Raw genomic sequence first — 14470 nt, forward strand, 5'->3', positions numbered from 1 at the left:
ATTTTCTATCTCTCGGTCTCTTTCTCAGAATCCTCCCCTCTCGACAGCTTCCTTCGGCAAGCCTTGAACTGCTCACTTGTTTAGAACAGATTTTTGTGTGTGTATAAGTTGTCCTTCCCCGCACCTCCGATGAGCACGGTTGGCTACGTACGGTGCGAAAGAAGTTCAACATACATAAATGTACATACTTCCTCTCTGACAATGCGCCCTATCCAGTTGTAGCTGCCAACGTGATCACATCCAATCCCTGCCGAACCAGTTGATTTCTAATTAAATGCCAAAACCACGTTTCTAAACTCTCCAATCTTCTAATGATCTATTTCCTTTATCAATATCCATATTCTCTTTAGCAACAACCATACCACCAACATCACACTTCGCACCAGACTTTTGACACTCATCTCCCTCTGGTCTCTCTCAATACTTGGGACAAGGTGCACTTTGTTCTGATTGAACACTGATTGGCCCAAGGCAATCCCTGGTTGTAATTTCACTTCAGCTTTTGCCATCTCCTGTTGTCATGTTTCCTACAATATTTAACCCGTTGACCCGTTCCAGCTGGTTTCCTTTAACGGTCACGTTCAATTTGTGTCCACTCTTCCGTAATATTTCGTAACTTTGTAATTTCACCAGATTTATTCTCATTTCGATTAGTTAACCTACCAAACTCGAAACATCAACAAGCTTTTTTAAATTTTGATAAAAAAAATGTCATGACTGCAGGGATTTATATTCTTGGTTCTTTCGGTAAAGTCACGTAGAAGGGAAATAATAAAATAAAAAATATATAAAAAATAAAATTCTCACGACGTTTCGACTGCAACACAAGCAATCATCAGGCGATGATGGTGATGATGATTGCTTGTGTTGCAGTCGAAACGTCGTGAGAATTTTATTGTTTTATATTTTTATTATTTTATTATTTCCCTTCTACGTGACTTTACCGAAAGAACCAAGAACATCAACAAGCTTCTATTGCCCCTCCTTAGAATCGGCCAAAATATATTTTTCATCAGCAACCCCAACTGATTGAAGTATTTGGCCAACCAACTTTCATTCCTTCATCAATGTTTATCCCAGCTCCCATATCATTGCCTCCGCATAAATGTACCGTACCGCATAAACATATCCGTGTCAGTACGCAAACTTGTCTACTCCCTCTTGTACGATCCTGCCTCTTACCTCATATCTGCGATATTGCCCACTGTCGCGTCGAGCCTGGGTGATGGAAAACAATCGATTATCGGGTGAGTGATTTGTTGCACGTATCGTTTGAGTCAAGAATCGGAGCATTGTTCTGGCCCTACTTTAAATATATATATACACCAAATATATATTTTTAGATAAAATACTTTCCTGCAAAAATATTTAACATTTAAAAGAAGTTAATATTAAACGTACATTTTCAGTTACACCCTTTCATTCCCCAGTAAAGCCTGGCTCAGTCCTCAAAACCACGTTTCAGGAATGCGCTGCTTTAGATGTTAGGTCCGCACTTCTCGTTTCACCAACATCACCGTAATTCATGGTGCCTAAAGCAAATGGCATTACATCAGTCGAGCGAACATGCAAGGAAATGCTTTAGCAAAATAATTGCCTCAAAGTATGTAAACCAAGTTGGGCTCAGAAAGAGAGCACCCTTTGTGCACACAAGATGCTTTCCACTCACCGCTTCACTCTGGAACTCCCATCATCTATTTTCCAAAGTTATTATGATTATTACTGTGCTTGTTTATACAGGAATGCCTCCCCCCCCCCGAGTCTCATCGCTCTTTTTCAAGAGAGCCCTGCCACATTTTGTCGCAGTAAGGGGCCGATGATTGAAATGTTATTTCCGATGGAGTAATTTGTGATATTAACCATTGCAATGGTTAATATAATGGTAGTAACCACTGTAATGGTTAATACCATTACCATACACCATTACAATACACAGTGGTATTAACCACACAGTGGTATTAACCAGGGTGCCCACTGGATTAAAACCGTGAATCCTTGCAACGAGCAGTGAACGCGCTACCGCTGAGCCAAGTCACTGCCCGTATAAGGTTATAGCGGGGAATGTGTTAACATTTACCTCATGTGACTTTAAGAATGCTTACTCTTTGGTTCTTTCGGTAAAGTCACGTAGGTATAAAATAAAATATTTAAATATTTAAAATATGTATTTTATTTTATACCTACGTGACTTTACCGAGAGAACCAACGAATATGGATTCCTGCAGTCACGAAAGCTTCAAATCTAGGAATGCTGTTTGTTGATAACCGCTTGGCATTTTGGGCTTTTGGGACGTGCTCAGTAAATCTTTTTTATAATATCAACATATGCTGCTCGTTGATATGTTGGTATCAGAATTTCCTTTGTTGCACCTGCATGATGGCATCACCTCTCTCCAACCCGTGACCCTGTCGCTCATGACCGTTTGTTGCCAAATTGTCCGATCGTCACAACCTCCGTGCAGACACTGACCCTTGAACTCCTCTGGCTGTAGTCCTGACGACGATTTAGCCTGCCATAAGGCGAGCCGTGTAAATGCTCTAACTCACCGCGTGGGTTAGTCTGCGAGTGTGTTTTTTGTTGTTGTCGATGTTTTAATGATTGTTAGCTTTAGGTTGGGAGGTGTGGGTAAAACATTGCTCACTCTGTCCCACCTGGTGTCTCACCATTGTTCCAACCGCTCTGAATTTTATTTCTAAATAACTTTTCTGTTTCCCCTGGCCAGAAGATTGCATCATTTTAAGTGACTTCCACAGTTTACCGTCATTCCTTTTTGGATTTTCTCACCGTGCGGTTTTAGAAAGTGAGAAAATGTGCAAGCTAGGTCACGGCAATGTGAGGTTACTTTGTGAGAATTCGCTTATCTCTGAATCTATTACCATTTTCTCTGATTGCTTTACCACCGAATTACCTCCATTCGTAAAAAAAAAAGTCAAAATAACTCCGAACTTTAATGAACATTAGGTGGTGCTCATTTCCCCTGGTAGCTGTGAGCCAGGAGTGGAAATTCCACTATAAACAAGGGCCCCTTCATCCATGGAGAGAACCCAATGTTGACTGCCCACACAGCTGCAGTTGCCTTGCGCCAACATTTTTGCACGAGGGCTTTGACCCCCGAGTTGGATTCGAACTCAGGTGACAACGATCCCAGTGGCATTATCATTATTGGACATCTGTGAAAAAGAGGATCATAGCTGGTGGGATTCCTCCAGCATATATATTATGATTCTGGTTAATAATGAGTAGTTTGTGAAACAAAACTATGCGTTCTTCAAGGCAGGGATTTTCTAGCAAAATAACTATTACTCAACGCGATTCATTGCTTCCTTTATGTCTGTGGACTCTGCAATTGCCTCCCCCCCCCGTATGAATTCCTATGCGTAGCACGTGCATGCACACTTAGGTGTGGTGTGTTCCGCACTGTTGCTACTGCACGTGTAGCATATGTTTAAACATGTGAAGCATGATCTGTCTGCAAACTTGGGGAACGGTCTCGTTCTGGTCAGGAGGGCAAGGCCAAATTTCTGAAAGGCGGTCCAAAACGGATGTGATGTCACGTCTGTAATCAAGCCACTGCTGTATAAATTCTTTTTTTTTACCAGGTGAGGCCCACTGAGCTATATTGCTCTTTTATCAGAGGCGACCTGGCCACAAATGATAGCTCAACGAAGTGGCTTTTCAAGCGTACATTTATAGCACCCATATACTCTAAATGCATGCTTCTAAATGTTTGGGGGGGGGACCAGATGACCCGGAGAAAAATTCACGTGACCACGGGGAGAATATGCACACTCCAAATATACAGGCATCAGCGTCGGGATAGAAACCACGACGTCCTGTATACCAGGCGAGAGAGTTAACATCTAGCCACCATGGCCATCCCAAGCCATATCAGTTGTGGGAATTGTTAGTGCGAGTTGGGGGCAAGAGTGGTGCAGATATCGCCACGCATGTTTGCTGTAGCAAGGAGTTGAACTGGGTTCACAGCGGAACTCAATAACCATTGCTCCACAGCTCTATGCATTCATTCATCACCATTATCATCATCATCACAATTAAGATGGATGGTAAGTTTTTTTGCGAAACGCCATCCCAAAACAACGACCAAAAACAATGCTTGACACATGATAAATTATATTTAATTTACAATAATATCCATATACAAAGAAGCAAGATAAAAACAAAGAGAAATTATCCATAACTGTATTAATGTCTATGCAAAACGTTTATAACTAATGCATTGTAAACACAAAAAACTGGTTTAACACTGTAAACAGTATAACCATATTATCGATGTTAATATAAATCAAACATTTCTTAATGCACCCATTAAGAAACCAAATAGAAATATAAAACGTACACGTAGCATATATCACGCATTTTGCCACACGCAATAACCGAATAAAGGAATCTTGTCCGTTTAAATAAATCTTATCATTTATATTTAACTTAGCTAACAAAATATATTATTTCTGTAAAAAATATCGAATCGATCACAGAAAAATCTATATACGGTTTGTTGAGTATGTGAACTGTGCTGTTACCGTATTGTCTGGAGGAGAAAGTCTGCTCTGTCCCCCTGTATTTAAAAGCAATATTTTGGGGTGCGTCTCATAATCCGCTAGGGGTCCGTGCGTGTGACCAGATTCGTATGGAAAGGCAGCTGAGTGTGGTGCTGGCCACCCACCCCTCATGTGCCGTGCCGGCCTTCATAGGTGCTCGCTAACAGCACTTGCGCCCCCCTCCCTCCCCAAAAAAACCCCTTTATTAGGGGAGTCTGTTCAGGCTATCCGGAGGATCTTTGTCTTTGTATAACTTTACGGACAAAGGACACACATGCGTCTCATAGCCCCGGAGTGTACGCCGATTGTGTTTGTCGAATGATGTGGGTAAAACACTCTTAAGCACGAGAATCGGTCAACAGGTGAATGTTATTACATCCATTCAAGGGCACTGTGTCTGCTTTCGACTTACATTTTTGCAATACACTAAAACCAATAGCCCTGTTGCTTACAATGATAACAATAATAACATATTAAATATATATTTTTAAAGAAACATTTGTACAAAAATAATTTTTAATTTCTGCATGGGTGCCCACATATGAAGCACATATGTTGTTATCCTTATAGCTGAATTCCCGTGTCACTAAACTATGAGTCTGAAACCACACAATCGATTAACAGCCTTGGAGAGATTGGTAGGAAGTTCACCGAGTCGTGTTAGATTTATGAGCTTGTGATGACCTAAAATAAAGTGTTTCAGTAAGGAGACTTTTAATATTTCTCTGACATATATCAGAACTATTTTAGCATTGTGTAGTGAATGGCACTTGACTGTGTACAATATAATATATACATGCAGTCCCCGGGTTGCAGAAGACCCAACTTACGAAAACTTTCAGGAAATGCTCCCGTAAATCGTGTTAAAAAATGTTTTAATATGCTGATTTTTTTGCGTTAGTTACGAACCCGCGAATAGTGCAGCGCGGTTAGGATGCGGTTGAATACCGCGGAGCGAGGCGTAAGGCGACCCACCTTACACCTCACGCCACAAAAACGCCGCCTTCACCAAGCCCGAGCTTCATTAGGTTTAAGGTAAGTAAATTCTTCTTCGTAGCGTTACCTAATTCTTTTCCAGTACTGAGAGAAAACGAACTAGCAATCGAGTAGGGGAGGCACAACGATTTCCGACATACGGAAAATTCGAGTTATGGATCGTTTCTGGGGAACCTAACTGTTCTGCAACACCGGGGACTGCCTGTATTTAAGCCTGTATTTGTTTTGTTCCCATATTTTGTCACTGAACATTGGAAGAGCCACGAGCTGGTATTCGTTTTTGCTCCTCTGAGAGGCTCAAAGACAAATGCCATTCATCAAGAATAAGGCTGCAATATGATGACAACTGTATGGATCAAGACAATGTTTATCGAAGGGTGGACCTGCTACACTGAGAGAAATGCATTCACTGGGAAATCTGGCCAATAATGCAAGACAAATGTGAATAATTTTGTTGTTTTTGTTTTCCAATAAAATTTCGGTCACACAATGGGTAAACACTTTTTTGGAAATTGAACTTGTCATTGTTAACCGAATTAGCCGTTTCCACACTCAAACCCTATGACTGCTGATTGTGTGCTGAATTCCCACTTGCCTGTCTTCCAAAATCAACCTCTCAACACACCCAACATCGGGAAAAGTGGAAGTATCAACTGGCTTTGGGCTTCTCTGGTCATCACAAACACGCCCATGTCCAAACTGCATCCATTCTACAGAAATTATAAATGGTGCCATGATGCTTTGGTATAGGTTACAGAATTCCAGTTTAAACAGGGGCAATGGTTAATTTTCCCACGACTGTTGATCTTTGCAAAATGGATTTTAAAAACTTGTATTCTTACTTGCAAGAAATAAATGTTTCTGCTTCACTACAATAAAGGGTATTTTAATTTATTGAATACTATACTTAATACATATGCTCAAAAGATGTGCCCCCAAAGACCCAAAGACTGATCCTGCTGTCTCTGCTTCATTTGGGGGAAGTCTTCTCTCTCTCTTATCCAGTTCTGTGCCAGCGATCTGTAAATGATAACAAAAAAACAGACACACATGTTAAACAGCTGTCACTCCACACCTCGTATTAGCAGGGTTGGCTACGTACGATGCGAAAGAAGTTCAACATATATACAAACGTACTTCCCAGCACAACGTTTCCACGCAGCTATCATTAACGGAGTAGTGGTGAGTGTTCTAAACATGCACATCATGTTACTTATGTCCAATTTGGTAAAAGATATAGGTGCATGGTGGCGAGACGTTAACTACCTCGCCTGGTATACAAAAGGTCATGGGTTCGATCCCGACCCTAACGCCTGTATATTTGGAGTTTGCATGTTTTCCCTGTGGTCGTGTGGATGTTTGTCCAGGTCCTCCGGCTTTTCGTTCCACATTTAGAAACATGAGTTTAGAGTATTTGGCTGCTAGAAATTTCCACGTGATAAGCCACTTCGTTGAGCTATCATTTGTGGCCAGGTCGCTTCTGAAAAAGAGTTATACAGCTCAGTGGGGTTTACCTGGTAAAAGAAAACAAGTTGTTTTTTCACTGGTGGAAGGGTCTCCCTAGAGGATGTTTGCTCTCCTGTTCCTGGCTGGCCAGACCTTTCGTAAGCGGTGGAAGTAAACACACTTTACTCCACCACATGCGGCCTACCGATCGAATCTCTAGGCATTGTTCTCCAACTAAAGAAATACGTGCACTCGTGCGTTTATATGACTCCACAGAGGCTTTTTATCTGTAGATATGGGCAAGTACAACTACTATACTGACATTTTACATCTCCGATACTTCATTAGCATGATTATGCGCTTGGAATTAGAGTTCATACAATATATTTTCAACAATTACTACTCATTTGTGAGTCGGGATCGTTCGTGGATGGTCGACAGTGCGTAAAACAGGTGTTATAGGATGTGGGACTCTGCTGTGAGCAGCAGAAAGCAGTGTATATATATCCACAGTTGTACTGTACTTCTATATTCCCATGTCTAGGCTCCCTGCCTTCACCAACCTGTGCTGACCAGCGTGGTGAAGTATGGTCAGATAAACCAAACAGTGCAAGGAGACCATCATATAGTATTGGGTTGACAAAGGTTGCACATGGTCCAATGTAATAAAGCAGAAACAAAGCTAAATTAATTCAGCAAACTAAATTTCCTTGGTAAGTAAGATGTATACTTTATGTCTCCCTGGCTGGAGGTGGTGATGCAAACCACTGCAATGTGACATTGGTGAACGATACGGAAGTGGCATGTGAGAGCCACAAGCAGGACAATGAGGTGTTTAAGTGAAGCTGAGGGTCAGATGAGATGAGGTCATGGGCAGTGTTTGGCTCATTGGCTGTCATTCGGACAGCCCTCATTTTAAATCACCTTTAAACTGTGAAAACATTCCGTGGGACGCAAATGGGACACAGTTAGCCAATGTTTACTTGTGAACTGCATGAGATGTATTTACTCGCAAAATCAAACTTGGCAAAAAAATGTAGGGCCCCCAAGCAACCTATGAAAAAAATAGAGGTCCTATTTTTGGAAGTCAAGCAAATATCATTTAAAATTCCAATCCTCCTATTAAAATAAGCTCATAACTTCAACAACACTATCAATATAATTTAAAAAGCCACTAGTCTACCAACTTAATTATTTCACACAAGTGGAATGTATTAAAGGTACATAGCGTATCCAGCATATACTGTTTCTTATGAATTAATTTATTTTATTTTTACCTTGCTTTCAGATATTCTTGATCCTATTTGTAAATTCGCTGTATTTATTTATCATTTGTATTTTTAATGACAATAATATTACATTCCCTCATTTTCGAGTCACAACACGGTAGGTTTTTCCATGTGCCACATTGATGTAAGTTTGTTGTATATAATAATGTTTTGATTAATTTACAGTCACTACGACGGACGCATACAAAATGTACTTGTTTCCTAGCGCGCCCCAAATGGACTGCCGCTGCTTCTCCTGAGCGGCTCGAGACGTGCAGCAGCAGCACGCGGTCGCTCGCGGGAAAAACTCACAGTTCGTGTGCGAGGCAGCCAGACGCTTCTTGGGCGGCGTGCGGGCGGCGTTCTGCACGAACGGCAGACGGTGGCACTTGCCGCTCTCCGGCTCGCAGCGGCCCGACAGGCAGTTGCAGACGCCCGAGCAGCCCAACCCGTACGTGCCTGCGGGGCAGTCTGCAGCCCGGAAAGGTGGGAGGGAGGGTAAGGAGTGACACGAGGTTGTCAATGTGTGTATGTATTTATGTTGAACGTCTTTCACACCGTACGTGGCCGACCGCGCTAATCGGAGGCGCGTGGATCGACAGCGATCGGTGCATTCGCGTCGACCGTGTCCCAGCGGTAATGTAACGCGTCTGCCCGCTTGTTGCAGAGGTTTACGGTTCAGATTGGCAGGCTGCCCTGGTTAGTGCCGAAACTGAATTAACTGTCAAATACGCAAGGGTCTGCTTCAAAGTGGACACTAAAGATCCTGTGTCATCGTTGGGCGCGACAGTCGAAATTCGTCAAAATTTGAAAATGTGCCCGCAAAATATTGGATGGGGATGACACATTGCAACATTTCCACCATACTGCGAAGCTGCTGCAAACTGTGTCCGTGAAACATACCGCCTTCGTGATAGCCTCGTGCTATATGAACGGCACGAATACCAAAACGTAGCAATTTGATCTATGTGCATTTACGTACGAACCTTGCAACTTTTCACACCAGCGGCCATAGTGTGGCTCAACACACATTCGTGTTTCATGAGCATATAATAATATTCATACATCGTAAATAATTTATTCTTGCACACGTGAACGTAATAATCTATTTAAAACAATGAATTGATTCATTGTTGGCTCCATGAGTCAAATGGCTGCAATATAAAAACAAATATTTCACCGGAGGTGTGGACAGAAGACTTTCCCACACTTCTGCTGAGGAATTTACAAAATCCAGCGTGGCACAGATCCACAACTAACACCGTGTCCTGCCAAAATCTGAAAGTCTGGCTCTTGTATTAATATGTAATTTCACGCATATGCTAATGATACATACATACGTATATGTACATATTAAGTCCACCTCAAACATCCCTGTACTCAGGCAATGGCCGTTAGTCAGTTATCTGGAGAGAAAAAATCCAAAAAATATTTTATGAGTCTGATATGTCTATTCATGACGTGAATAGTCTGTATAACCCATAAAGTATAAGTGTGTGTAACAAACTGATTCTTGCAACAACTGCCTGTAATATAGGCACATACACGAGCGAATGTAGAACGAATGGATGTGTAGTTAATCCATACGAATGTTTTAATGTTAGGTATCAAAGTCAATCCAAAATAACTCTGCACCAAAACAAAAATGGGGTGGCACTCTTCCATTTACAGCCATGAACCTGGTGGAAGTTACACATCCCTAAGCTGCGGAACCAGTCCCGTTCCATGATACAATCCACGTGTTCTCAATTTTACGTTTCATGTACAGGTTGAGTGCCACAGCTGCCCTGGAGTATGTACCTAGGCATGGACCAAGACCGTTCATATATCATTTGTCACCGATTGTTGGCTGTGGCTGGGAATCGAACTCAGGATGCCTGGTTCTTAGCTCAGAGGACAACAGCTCCACCCCAACGCACAGCAATAGCCGCCAGTCGCCACTGAATGACGGTGATGTGATCCCTGGTGCTTGCGTCAGGCTAGGTGCACATTGAGGCCAAGTGAAGTGTCAAAGGCTTGCTAGCAGGAGGTCACGAGGTCAGACCCAGGCATCAAGATTCAACTGACGGACAAGGTCCATGTAAGTGTATGTATGGATGTTTAACTTCCTTTGCACCGTACATAGCCAACCGTGCTAATCGGAGGTACGGGGGAAGAACAACAAACTAACACGCAAAAAGCAGTTCTAAATAAATGAGTTTTCAATCTAGATTAAAAAGTGCATAGCTCCCAGTGGCCTCCTGCCTATTATGTGATACGTGCCCCGAACAAAACTCTTTGGAGATTGATTCCCAAACACGGCTCTCCGCAGGGAATAGCAGGCGTGGTGTCGGCTACAGTGAAGACAGTGCATATCTTGTAATGTTCCTGTATGAGAGTCGGTCATGTTGATTATGCTGAAATTAGTAACTGCCCTATGTAAACAACATTATTTAGGTCTTTCTCACGTCTCTCCATTGGAGAGACTGGTCCCCAGACATGGAAATGTGGAATCTCCACCGAAGACTCAGGCTGTGTACGACCATTGTAAATTAATTCGAGGAAATTGAAAATTTCCACTGAGAATGATGCAAAGGTTGGCTTAAGATAAATGAGTCATATTCCACAGGTTTGATATACATGTGGACCATGAGGTGACCTCGCTTAACACGGCAAAGGATTATACTACTCTGCATGCCAATGGCTACTAAATACAAATGCAATGTTGTTGTAACTTGAAAAACTCCGTAACCTGAGGCAAGGGCTCGAACCCAAATTCTTTGTGCGTTTTACTCCACTTCCTATTGATCTACCCCCCTCGGTTACAGCTCCTTCACATAGTAAAAGCTGCTTTTTCAGCCTGAGAAACGCATGCCATTTGGCCCTCACATCGTCCAGTGCACTGGTTCCCAAATGTTTTGGACCCCTGATTGTTAAGGAAGTCACAGAGGTCCACTGTCACCACCTAAAAAATACATTCTAATTTTGCAGACCTGAACCAATCCAATGTTTTTATTGTAAAATTTCAAATTTGAAACCACTCTGAATCAGAGTACACACGTCCACTTGTCATGGACAGCGGGCACACAAGTTGAGAACCGCTGCTCCAGCAGAAGGCTGACCTGAATGCAAGTTCATCATACACATGCGATCGTCATCCCAGGAAAGGTGAAATCCATCGCTAAACATTTCTCAAGTACAGACAGGCGTTAAAGATTTTTAAAAAACCATTGTTTTCGATACAGTGCCTTTCATGCCAGGGCATGTGAGAGCACTTTGCACGCGACTAAAGCAAATAATTGGAAGGACTTTTCGGTGGATTATTCTCCTAAAGCATCATAAATTGAGCACTCGTTGGCGTGTCCTCTCCACTTAAGCTCCCTGCCGTGGCGCGCTTTCGCTGAAACTTGATGCCTTCGGTGTAACGCCACGCATCAGAACAGCGTGAGGAACTTCATTCAGTATTTACCAGGCATGCTACAACAACAACAACGACCGCCATCATCAACTAAGTGGCGGTGACGTGACCGCAGACTGTTTGGGCAAGACAATTTGCACTAATTGGCACGTTTTGTTTCCGTGACAAATCTTAACAATTGTCTGTGAATGGTGGTGGCGGTGGTGGTGGGTTAACGACACATTTATATTTACGCGAACTCACCCATAAACGTTTATTATGAGCACCTACGAAGACCGGCATGGCACGCGAGAAGAGGTGGCTGGCCAGTAATCACGCCCGACCGCCTTTGTCTCCCCAGTAGCGATATTTTTACGCACCGGGCACTCATTTGAGACCGAGTCGACCTCGTGATAACTTCCCAGGCATCGGTCCCCGTCTCACGAAAACCACGATCTCAGAAGCTCAGTGCGCGCACCACCACAACCACCCCAACAAAAACAACAACAACAACAAACAAACAACCGCGGAACTCACCCTCGCAGAGTCCGTACGTGTCGCCGAACTCGTCCTCGCCCGCCGGGCGGCATCGCAGCCCCTTTGCGCACTTGAGCCAATTGAGCCCCACCACGGCCGGGTAGCAGCGCTCCCCGCGACCCGCTGCGCACACGGAACAGCAGCCGCAGTCGTCGGGCACCGCGCGGCGGCACCAGCGGCGCGCGGGCAACGCGGGGCACGAGAAGGCTTCGCAGCCCGGGCAGTCAACCGCGTAGCCCTTCCACTCGAAGGGCTCCAATGGCTGGTTCTGCACTTGCTGTTGTTGTTCTTCTTGCTGCTGCTTGTTGTGTTGTTGTTGCTGCTGCTGCTGCTGCTGTGAGTCTTTGCCGGGGTAGGGAGGCGACACTCGGGTCGCGTGAGTCAACTGCAGTTGTAGGAGAATTGTCATCACCGTCACCGTCGTTATCGTCAACATTTTCATCTTCTTATTGCTGTTATCGGCTGGAGTGAGAACGAGGGCGCTGGAATGAATTCGGTGGGGGGAAAAGAAAGGGTCTATTTTTTATGTCAAATCGGTCCCGGTCAATTTTAGAAATAATAAATATCTGATGCACAGTCGATGCTTGCCGCAATTAGCGCGGTCTGAGTGCGGTGTTGACAGAGCGCGCTGCACTTTATAAGCGCGTGTTCAGCCTGCTGATGCGACTGCCGCTATCGATTGCTGTGCTGCTGCTGATGGTGGTGATCTTGGATGGTGATGTTGGATGGTGTTGGATGGAGGAAAGAGTGACCCACGCTGGTGCTGGGTTCGTGTGTCGGTCGGTATGAGACGGGACACGGCGAGACTGGCTTATATGAAGGGCCCTGCAAAAGGGGCGTGTGTTGGATCAGGCGTACACACCATCACCAACACAATACGGCAATACGCGTCTCACAACCTCTTTTTCCGGATGTTTGAATAATGTCTGGATTTTTGCTCTTCTTCCAAATGGTTATTTAAGGAATGAACTGTCAATGTCCACAACGCGCACAGGAAATGTGTGGGCAAGAGGCGTGCGGCGCGCCTGTTGAAGAGAGACACCCAGCCCAGCTGAGATGCGTAACGCGTGGTGTTTGCACCCAGAGGGGGTGGTTGGCAGCGAGAGAAGGGTGGGGGATGTTTGGTGTCTCCCACCTCTGTGTATGTACATGACGCACGCGTTCTGTTGAACATTTTCCACGACGTTAGGAGCTAGACGTTCCGCGGCCAGACGCAGCGACGCCCGCTGCTTGTTAGGTCTCCCGTTCATTCCTTTCGGAGCGATGTTTGCGGTGGTTCCCGCAGAAATTCCTGAGAATTGACGCCAACGCCCCCTGGTTCCGTGGGCTCCGCGATGTGACCAAGCGATGACTACACGCGAGATCCTCGTTGTGCGGAACTTTTGAGTAATTATCCGCCGTTGTTACGCGTCGGACTTTCTCCCCCCCCCCCACCACACACACACCAAGAAAGAAAACAAACAACTCCATAAATGGGATTTGCCAAATTTACCGCAATACGTCCAAAAGTTCATCACGGCACCCTGGACACACGGATCGTGCCCCCATTGTGTGTTCTCCAACATCTCGGCTGTGCTGGTTACAAATGCTTTTGCTATGCGCTGTCGAAGATCACTCTGGATTTTTGGTTAAAAAAAACCCCCTTCAAGTATATCAGAAATATGTTCCCGGTTTTGTTCCCGGACACAGACTTGGCAGCAGTGAGCATTGGTGACTACTATAGTGATACGTCCTAATAAGGCACACCAAGTCTATAACTGTGTCTGTCTCACTGCTGCCTGTCCTGATGGTCACAGTTGCTCAATGTATTCACGGTGACTCGTGAAAATATTACCATAATGTGTAGTTCTTCCGGAATTGGTGGGTTTTGTTTGCCCCATGCACGCAACTTTTGTGCGTACGTGCGATGCACGTGTTGTGGAATCCGCTCCGTGCTCCCCAGCCTGCACTTTTATTTTCTGTTACGGTAAATGTTCTCGTCATTTACGGATTTTAATTGAAGGAATATGTTGCAAGCATTTAAAGCAAGCAGTTCAAATTGCTATTCCATGAAATTGCTCAGTTACTTTATCATGCCACTTCTGGCGGATGCTGATTTTTGACGAATTTTTAATGACGAATGATGCCTCTATGGACACTCGATATATTTAGCACCTTTGCATGATACACATCCAGTATCCAGCGATGTATCGAGTATATGTACCGATACAGAAATATTAAAATTAACACAACATTTATGCAGAATGGCATTGCCATCTTTACACTTTCTCCTGCAGGAAGTACTATA

The 14470-nt window shown here is 44.0% G+C and overlaps 1 protein-coding gene across 1 annotated transcript; it reads right to left on the bottom strand.

The window, feature by feature from the left end:
• Positions 1–4115: 4115 nt before the first annotated feature.
• Positions 4116–13169, bottom strand: ESM1 (endothelial cell specific molecule 1). The gene is made up of 3 exons (XM_078600191.1): positions 12184–13169; positions 8583–8741; positions 4116–6576 (listed from the first exon to the last, which is right to left on the bottom strand). The coding sequence occupies exons 1-3, from the start codon at positions 12623–12625 to the stop codon at positions 6554–6556; spliced, it is 624 nt and encodes a 207-aa protein (XP_078456317.1). The 5' UTR covers positions 12626–13169; the 3' UTR covers positions 4116–6553.
• Positions 13170–14470: the final 1301 nt, after the last annotated feature.

The sequence above is a fragment of the Lampetra planeri genome, chromosome 13, assembly GCF_965212315.1.
Source record: "Lampetra planeri chromosome 13, kcLamPlan1.2.h2, whole genome shotgun sequence".
Taxonomy (NCBI): Eukaryota; Metazoa; Chordata; class Hyperoartia; order Petromyzontiformes; family Petromyzontidae; genus Lampetra; species Lampetra planeri.